The sequence below is a fragment of the Vollenhovia emeryi genome, unplaced genomic scaffold, assembly GCF_000949405.1.
Source record: "Vollenhovia emeryi isolate VEMERY1.0 unplaced genomic scaffold, V.emery_V1.0 DF939133.1, whole genome shotgun sequence".
Taxonomy (NCBI): Eukaryota; Metazoa; Arthropoda; class Insecta; order Hymenoptera; family Formicidae; genus Vollenhovia; species Vollenhovia emeryi.
The window spans coordinates 1,942,783-1,952,780 of record NW_011967233.1 but is presented as its reverse complement, the minus strand read 5'-3'; the positions used below and the strand labels follow the sequence as shown (position 1 = coordinate 1,952,780).

Here is a 9,998-nt window from a genome sequence, read left to right as displayed (position 1 = left end):
AGAGGCGAAGAATGCGTTAATATAAGATTAAGGATGCTGGAGAAGCCGGGTCTTATTGTTAGACATTTTTCTGAAAAAGAAACCATTATGCTATAATAATATGCACACTGATACTAGACACGTGCAACAGGTGCACAGGCACAAAGTCCAAGGTGCAAGGGGGATTCCTGAAATAAAAGTGACAAAAAATTAAGTATTTTCAATTTTTTTAAATTAAAAAATTTCGAATTTATTAAATTCTAAATTTGCGTTATTTAGCAATTAAGTACTCGATTCCTCGACGCAATAATGGTTATATCGTGTTTCTTTTTACATTTGTCACGTTAACAATATATTTTTCGTATTTTTTCAGTGTGGAAACTTATATATATTTTAGAAATCTCGAGTTGCGACTGTTGAAAAAATCTGTTGGGTATTTTGATAATACACTTTCCCCTATTATTTCAATTTTTTATTTCGCATACATAAAAGTAATAATTTTTCAGCATTCTAAATATTTGTCTCTGAAGATAGACTTTCGAATTATAAATAATATTCGAGAAGATTTAGATCTCTGTGCGATGGACTTGTCTAGTAACTTTGAAAAGATGGATTCAAACGGTCGCTACACGCGTCGGGAGTCAACACCGACGCGACATACACCATCGATGACGTCACGACCGAACGAATCGTGGAGACCCGTGGACTGGGCGTGTTTACTCCGAACGTTCGGTCGACGCGATCGAAGGATCCGCGCGAGGTAAGAGGATTCGAAAATCATTTCCACCGACGTAGCGATACATCAAAGTCCGCGTGCAATAAAGGACTAGATCCACAAGAGACATATTTTAACGTGGTTTCCTTTACGTAAACTATATAGTACCCGAGAGAAACGCGAGGGCACGCGACCAAGGCAGAATGCACGAGGTGGATTGAAGTTGGAAAAAGTGCCTTCAGCGGTGACGCACCGCCGACTCCAATTGGCCTGGTTGAGAAAGAAAGCGCGTACTTGTCGAAGCCATGGCCAGTATTTTCCAGGCGGTAACGACGATCGTCGTTGCCTGTTGGTTCTACTGCCTGCTGGGCGTTGTCGGCCAGTACGAGTGGCAACCACAGGACACATTCGACGATGTCCGCACGCAGATGGACAAGGTGAACCACGACAACTGCCCGATACAGCACCTCGGCGACTTGTATCTGCCAATAGACGCGGTGTCGCATCTGCCCGACGCAAAGGACATCAACATCAACCCGGTGTTCCCGAATCGCACGGCCCTGCTGCACCTTTATAACATGGCGCAGAGCAGGAGCTTCTTCTGGAGCTACATCCTGCAGTCGCGCTTCATCCGACCGGCGATCAACGACACCTACGACCCAGGCATGATGTATTACTTCTTCTCCACGGTGGCAGATGTTGCCGCCAACCCGTACATCAATGCGTCGGCCATCTATTTCTCGCCCAATATGTCTTACTCGCCGTCCTACAGAGGCTTCTTCAATAAGACTTTTCCGCGATTCGCGCCACGGACCTTCAGGGCGGATGACTTCAACGATCCCATACACCTGGAAAGGATATCCACCAGAAATACATTTATTGTGGAGGATTTAGGGGCGTTTCCCAGTACCAGGCTCAGCGACGATTACACCACTGATTTTTATCGTATAAACGAATGGTATGTGGAAAGGATAAAAGCTATGGCGCTGTGGAAAAAGATTTAACTAACACTTAACATGTATATAATTATCCTACTTTTGTATACTGTACCATGAGGTAAATTTCGCCGATTGATCGATAAGATTATATACTTTTCTATTTATTCTATAAATTAATTTACTTACAGGTACAAGATGTGGTTGCCAGATGTGGTAGAAAAGAGGCACGATACTAAGACGACGTACCAGGTTGAAATTCGCTATGCCAACAATACAAATGAAACATATACTTTCCACGGCCCACGCGGTAATGAAGGAGCTATAGAAGCTAGCCTAAGGTGCCAAAGTTTCATTTTTCATCGATTTTATCACGCGCAGATGCTGACGAAAATCCTGGACCTGTCAAGTGGACCAGACCATATTTCGATTGTGGCCGATCAAATCGATGGCTCGTAGCCGCGGTATCACCTGTGGCAGATATTTATCCACGACACACTGGCTTCAGGCATATCGAGTACCCAACGTACACTGGCATTTCAGTAATGGAGATGGACTTTGAGAGGATAGATATAAATCAATGTCCCAAGAGTCCAGGGAACGATGGTCGTAACAGATTCGCAAATACCTCAAAGTGCAAGCTCGATACTACCGAGGTATACGTTTAACATTTTATCATCCAAACGCACTTATTAATTATTGACAATTTAACGGATACACATGTATGTCTGGTTGCAGTGCGAACCGATACATGGTTGGGGCTTCAGAAAAGGTGGATATCAATGTAGATGTAAACCAGGTTACAGATTACCGACCGTAGTACGACGATCTTATCTGGGTGAAATAATAGAGAGAGCGACGCAGGAACAATACTACAATAATTTTGATTGCTCGCGGATTGGCTGTATGTATTCTCGTATACTTGATCGCGGTATCACCTGGCGCAAAGTCTTTTCAACAAAGGTTTCGCTCCGCAGGGGTTCATAAAACACCAGCGCAATGGGAGAAGATGAAGCCGTACATCAGAGAAAAATATCTCACGCAGAATAATCATTATAGAAATCATTCGACCGGTCCGGCTGCGCTTCACGACACAAAGCTGAACATTGACGAGTCTCTCAGATTTATTCTGGGTGTGAATGCGAGGACCTGTAATAGGTACGCATCGCTTCCCATTATCGCAACGTACACTTCTTATTATCGAGATTAACGAATTTGAACAATTTCCGAATTGTATTTTTAGTTATGCGCCGCAAGATTTGGTGCTACGCGGAGACATTAGCTTCGGTGCGGAAGAGTTCTTCGAGAACGAAGCGAAAATGGCGGTTAGATTGGCAAACTTTATCAGCGTATTTCTACAAGTATCAGATCCCTTGGAAGTTTACTCGGGCAAAAGAGTAGCCGACAAACCTCTCACGGAAGATCAAATGATAGGGGAGACCCTGGCTCTGGTACTCGGCGATTTAAGGATATTGTCAGCTGGCACCTTTTGGGACCGTAATAAATTTAGCAACAGAACGTTCTTCGCTCCGTACGCTTATAGGTCGACTGATCGCAACTTTCGCGTTGAAGATTTAGCGAGGCTCAATGCCACAGGTAAAATAAAATAAAATTATTTACATAGCAAAACGGGAATATAACTTAAAATTGAAATGTACATTTTCATTCAGATTCTCTTAATAGATTTAGATTTATTAGTCAACCATGTTCATAAGCGCATAGATATTTTTAATATATGCCCTAATACAATATATCTATGTATATATTAGTTATATTATATAATACAATTTATTATTACAGATGAAGCATATATGAAGAAGAGTTATTTCAAAGTATTGAAGCAACGTTGGGCAACGAATTTTGATCAACTAGAGAAATATTATATGAAAATAAAAGTTCGATCCAATGAAACTGGCGAGCACTTGAAAAAGTTCGAGCACTATCCAACTGATTACAGGTGAGAGAGAACGTGTATATCGTTTGTTAGTGCAAAACTCGCACAATGACGATTCTATTTTATCGATACGTTCCGAAGCGATAATAATATATGGCGGAGCATTAAAGTATAAAGGGATTACGTTCCCGAAAGCTTGGGGGCGAGGGGGAGGGGAATCCGATCTCTAAAGTACGATTTATTCTAATGTATGGGAACGCGGCGAATGGGTCGTCTGTGTAGGGCAGCAAACCTGGACCATGGACACTGGACCTCTCCGTACTTCGATTGTAACGGCAAGGTGAAGAAGTGGGTAATTACCTATGCATCCCCATTTTTCGGCTGGGACAGCTTGAAGGCGAAACTGGAATTCAAGTGAGTGTTCTCATCGAGGTGCGATCACACATGTAGAAAAAGGAGTGCGTTTCTGTGTACGCGTGTATATGCATGTATGTATACACGTACGCGTGCACTGTACGTGCGGGCGTGCAGATATGTATGCGTACGTTTGTGTGTGTGTACGTGTGCGTATACATCTGCGCGCGCACACGTGTGTATTAGAGAAATTTAATATGAGAGACACTGTAGATACACAGAACCAGTTTTGTAATAAAAGGGAAGAGATGAGGAAGATCATATTTAAGAGTAAGACACTTACAGGGGTGTCGTAGCTGTTACCATGGATATGCTTCGACTGGATATAAATCAATGCGATGATAAATTTTACCAACCAAACGCATTCAAGGATACGCACAAGTGCGACAGAAAGACCTCATATGTAAGCTGGCTTATTTTATTGTATTAAATAACAATGTCGGAAATATTTATGCTATGTAAACTCGGAATATTGCAAGAGAACTTTAATGTTTCATAATCCCGAAACATTTTCAAACTAATATAATTCTACATGTTAATTTTACTATTGACAAACTTTAAATATTCGATTTTCACAGTGCGTACCAATCCTTGGGAGAGGATTTGAGACAGGTGGATACAAATGTGAATGCAAGCAAGGCTTTGAATATCCATACGAGGATACATTTACATATTATGACGGGCAAATAATGGAAGCTGAATTCAATAATCTTGTTGATGACAACGCAACAAGGTTTCATTATTTTATATCTTTCTTCTTTTGTAAACGTTCGAAGATTATGTATTTTATTTTAAAATCATCTAAAAATTACGTAACAGCATTATGATTTATAAATCTCATCACGATTATTACAATTATTTGTTATATTAATGATTTATGAATATTATTTCAGATATGATATGTTCAAATGTCGATTGGCTGGTGCTGCATCGATTCAAGTTAGTTGGGTTCTATTGCTGTTGGTCCTGATAGTCTTTCCAGTTCAAAGAGGACGAATATGAAATACTCTTAGTATTTTCTAAGACAAAATATCTACAGTTACACTTTTTTACTGTATTAGCTACCTTTTTCAAGCCGTCCATAATGTAAGCCGTCCATGTAAATGTAAGTTAGTTACTGTTATTGAACACACACGCACACATACACACACACACAGGCATACATTACAGAAGAAGTTACTAAATAAGATTTTTATAATAACAATGAACGTGCGTAAATGCAGAACAATAATTTATTATATTTTTATATCTATATTTTTTATTTCTCTAAATAACTGAATATATATTTGCATAAAATGTTCAGAATTTTATAATACAATTTGAAGATGAAAATAATATATTTTACCCATTTAATTATCAATGCAATTAATAGTGACACTAAATAATGAGTCAATAATCATATTAAAAAGATCTGATAGTTATATAACTACTGCCATCTGTCCAAAAACATAATGATCATTTTTCAATCGTCAATATTTTAGCAATTTGTATGATATAATAATTACAAGATATTGTGTAATTTAATTTTTTTACTATAACGTCTAATAAGAGAGGAACTTTTGTACAAGCTTATATACTTATTAAGATAGTTTAACAGAAATATGAAACTTCGAATAACCAAATTTATCAAAACTAGTACAAAATGTTTGCTACAAATTTTGTTGGCAGAATACTAGCAAAAATATAACAAAAGCTATTAATAGAATATGATTGCAGATTAATTGTAATATGCTGTCAAATTATATTAGTAGGCTTTACTAGTAGACCATTAGTATAATGGAAACACAGTCGATTAATTTACACAATGTTCTGATAGAACCTGCTAGCAGATCTGATACTATTAATAGTTTTAACATTTAGAGTAAGTAAAAAAATTGATGTAATCTTTTTCATAATTATGAAAAGATATACATCAAAATTTTTATATTAGATATATTCCAAAGATAGTGTTCATGGACAAAATATGCAATCCAAGATCTTAGTAATAAACATCTTTATTGTTTTAATGGAATTAAATGTAATTTCAGGAACTCCACCACAATATAATTTTTGCCATTCATGCATTTTAGATTGCCTTATGTATTTTAGTTTACTTAGAAATATAGTCTTTGAGAAAGACATGGAATACCATGTTCTTAATCTAAGCTGTATTTATAAAATATATTTACAAATTATATCATAAGCTTATTTTTATTATTGATTTATATACAAATTTTGTATATATATGTCATTTATACTATATACATACTACTATAGATGTATGTATATTAACTTATCATATATAAATATTAATATACATACATATGTACATATATATAGCATAAATTCTTTAACATAATTACAGGATATATACAATATAATCCCGATGTTGAAAGTCGATAATATAATCATAGCTCTTTGTATTTAATATATTTAGTATTTTTTATATAAAATACAGATGTTTTATGTAGATTTATATCATGTAATTATGTTAAACTAACATTTATTTTAATAAGCCCTCAATTAGTGATTTAATTGTTAATAATTTGATATTTTTTCTAAGAAAAATTCATAGAAGATTTCATAGGAGAGAGAACTAAATTTCCTTATTAAAAATAATTTTCCTTATTTTTTAAAATTAGTGGAGAGAAAATTTGATAACACATTTACGTTTATTATTCATCAATTTTTGTCTATATATTTATATGTTTAACAAATATTAATTTTATATAATACACAATCTTTGATACATTAATATAAAACCCTACTTACTTTGGCAAAGTAAATATCACATATATCTTTCAATTTACTGTTCCTTCTTACTAAGATAATGATGTTTAATAAATCTAGAACCCTGCGTAATTTGTGCACCCTCATTGACAATGTGGCAGGCAAATAGAAGCATGTTGCGTGGCTGCACCTTGATTGCAAATCTCATAAACATTGCTGAATATAAGCATAAGGCTGAAAAAGATCGGTCTTGAAAATTAACACCAAATAAATAGATACCATTATAGAATTTCCAAGAACTATTATCACATCAACTCTTATAAATTTCACAACAACATAGAAATAAAGATTTACAGTGAATCTTTATTATCTACTTTATACTTGAATAAAATTTAATACAAAACAAGTAAAAACAAAAATAATATTACATAATAAGAATGCCAAATATTTTCACTCTGATTTTATTAAATTGTTATAAATCTCTTATAGCTAGCATAAATACTCGTATAAGTACAAAATAGATGTAATGAATGTTGTCAAACAGCAAATGTATGTATGCCATAAAAAAACAGCTTAAGGACGTTCATCGACTGTAATCGTAGCCAAAAGTTTTCACCAACGTTCGGCTTTCTTTCCGTACAGCGCGACCGTCTCTCTACTTCACGATTTTTAGTGTAAATTATACACACTACACAATTAACGCGGCTCTGCGTTTTACATTTATACACGTGTACTAGCGCACTTTGTGAAAAACGAAGATTGGACAATGTTGCTTTTGTGAATGTATTGGCCGAAACGCTTCGAAATATCATCAGATGGAGAATTTCGGATTACAATTACGCATAAACGATACGGCTATGTATCCCTATCTTGTATATAATTATTCCTAATATCATTATGCATCATAGATTACTTTTTATTTTCAATTTCTATCACAATAAATTAAAATATCCCTGTATAGAACACGTTTCGCCTACGTCATACAAGTAACTTTGAATTTGATATTGAATATCTCGACTTTGGTACGAACACGTTTTTTAAAATTGAGCAGGCATATAGATAGCACTATTAATAGCATATGGTTCAAATGTGAAGCAAATACATAGAAAATCGATTTACCGATGAACGTCCTTAATATACGTTTACCAGAGACTCGACAGATGTGGACAAATGAAATTCATTGGCGCGAATTGAATTAATGGAAGGTAAACCGAGTCCCTCAAGTACTCAGAAAACTCGTGGATAAACTGCAATATGAATAAGAAAAGTGTATTAATCGAACTAACCAAGGGTCATTTTTCCACTGATGTACTTGGGATCTCTTTGAATATCAGCGATGGCAGCAATTGGTATCGCCCAGTTAGCAGCTGGTCCCCAGAAGTGTGTGCTGAAAGAAAAACAAACATCGTTCGTGTACGTAATATCTGATGCGCACACTTATAATTGTGACCTATACAATAAGTAGTAGTAGTTATATGGAGAATAATATAAGGGCGACTCTCAAAATTCTAGTTACTTTTGACATAGCAAACTTTCTTAAGAAGAGTACTTAATTTTTTTTATTATTTGTATGTGTATATGTTTATATATAATAGTTCATTGCCTCCTAATAATGTTTTCTTAAAGCAGCTGTGCTAAAAAGGTGTTCATACACATGCAGTTGTTGGATACACCACACAGGATCGTCCTTTATCTCTCTCGCTAATTCCTTTTGTTTCTTCCTCCGTTCTTCGAGCTGTTTTTATTAATGTACATTATTTTCTCATTGTTTAAAAACAATAAGAAAATCTTTGAAGATGAGTACGATAATGAATTTTGAATGATTTCACTTTAGCTGTATACCCAGATAGCCAAATCTGTCAGAACAGATTTCGTCAAGTGCCCAGTACAAATTTTCAAGGCAGAAAGACTGTAGATTGCATACAGGAACTGATATATTTGATATGTTGCCAGCGTGTCAGCAGAAATAACAAAATGCTCATATAATTGGACCTGGGAGTCAATTCTGTATCTTACAATATAGTGAAAATGCTAAGAGTGAGCGGCTTCGTCTCTTTCTAAGGGGACGACTAGAATAATAGTATTGAATGGTGGAATCTAAATCAAAATGACGATGCACTACGTTCTGTGCGAAATATTCTTGTGATCCAAAAACTAACAGAAAAGGGGAGATCGTGCTTTGATTAACTATTATATAAAATCAGTAAGATTAACTTTTTGAGCCACACGGAGCAACTGGTTTAAAATAATTGTGAAGTCAAAGTATTTGTTTGAACATTGCAATATTTAGTTATCTTTGAATGTTATATCTGTTTATTGTGTTTAAATATTTGTATTGCGTTTTTCAAATCAGTGTATCTTGATGACAGATTATTTTTCTGTGTTATACTAATACGCTTTCCGCTGAGAAATATGTTGATATGGAAATTTTCACTGTGTGGTCTAGAGAAGCCTTCCAACAAGTAGTAACATAGTAATGACTTAACATAATAAGAATTTTCTACTAAATCTATGTCACAAAAACACCGTCGGGTTAAGTACCCAAAATTGACCAAAATTATGAAAATCACCCATAACCATCATTTACCTCGTGAAATAGTCACGGGTTTCTTTGCTCTTGAGAACTTTCATAAAACGACTCATCTTGAATATTTGTCTTTTCACCAGCAAGAAATTGCTTACGTAAAGAAATTCGACGGTTTGGACTTTGCCTAGGATACAATCTATGGGGTGCACAGTGCATGTCAGAGTAGGGCCCGGTTTCACCAACGCGAGTTAATCTAATCGGTCGGTTAACTTAACAGGGTGCCAACATAAAACTTCTTTATTAACCTATTTTCTTGGTTAATAAAGAAGTTTTATGTTGGCACCCTGTCAAGTTAACCGACCGATTAGATTAACTCGCGTTGGTGAAACCGGGCCTAGGGATAGGCAATGTTTGTCGATTAATCGGTATAGTCGATTTTTTTACTAACAATCGATTATTCCGTCCGATGTTTTTGTTGTCCAATGCATCGATGCTCGATTACATCTGTTGAACATCGACGTTTTTCAAAAACTAATATTTTCTATTTAGGGCCGGTTTTTCCAACTGCTTGGCAAAATAACTAATGCGGGATTCACACTGGGTCCGATATTCAATACGATTGATTCTTACTTTTGGTTCCTCGTGGGATCTAAAAGTATAAACCAATCATATCGGATATTGGATCCAGTGTAAAGCCTATCACACAATGCCAGGCAACAGGCAATAGGAATAGGCCCGGTTTCACCAACGCGAGTTAATCTAATCGGTCGGTTAACTTGACAGGGTGCCAACATAAAACTTCTTTATTAACCTATTTTCTTGGTT

General features: G+C 35.7%; 2 protein-coding genes across 2 annotated transcripts; one reads left to right on the top strand and one right to left on the bottom strand.

The window, feature by feature from the left end:
• The first annotated feature begins 378 nt into the window (after window positions 1-378).
• LOC105567942 lies at window positions 379-5,186 on the top strand. The gene is made up of 12 exons (XM_012023225.1): window positions 379-739; window positions 860-1,652; window positions 1,821-1,939; window positions 2,011-2,285; window positions 2,368-2,533; window positions 2,607-2,787; window positions 2,873-3,225; window positions 3,430-3,586; window positions 3,806-3,937; window positions 4,223-4,340; window positions 4,516-4,670; window positions 4,831-5,186. Exons 2-12 carry the CDS (start codon window positions 1,000-1,002, stop codon window positions 4,937-4,939), a joined length of 2,418 nt encoding a protein of 805 aa, XP_011878615.1. The 5' UTR covers window positions 379-739; window positions 860-999; the 3' UTR covers window positions 4,940-5,186.
• Window positions 5,187-6,544: 1,358 nt separating this feature from the next.
• On the bottom strand, window positions 6,545-9,431 carry LOC105567944 (mitochondrial pyruvate carrier 1-like). Its single transcript, XM_012023226.1, has 3 exons — window positions 9,234-9,431; window positions 7,933-8,033; window positions 6,545-6,880 (listed from the first exon to the last, which is right to left on the bottom strand). Exons 1-3 carry the CDS (start codon window positions 9,287-9,289, stop codon window positions 6,723-6,725), a joined length of 315 nt encoding a protein of 104 aa, XP_011878616.1. The 5' UTR covers window positions 9,290-9,431; the 3' UTR covers window positions 6,545-6,722.
• Between the last annotated feature and the right edge of the window lie 567 nt (window positions 9,432-9,998).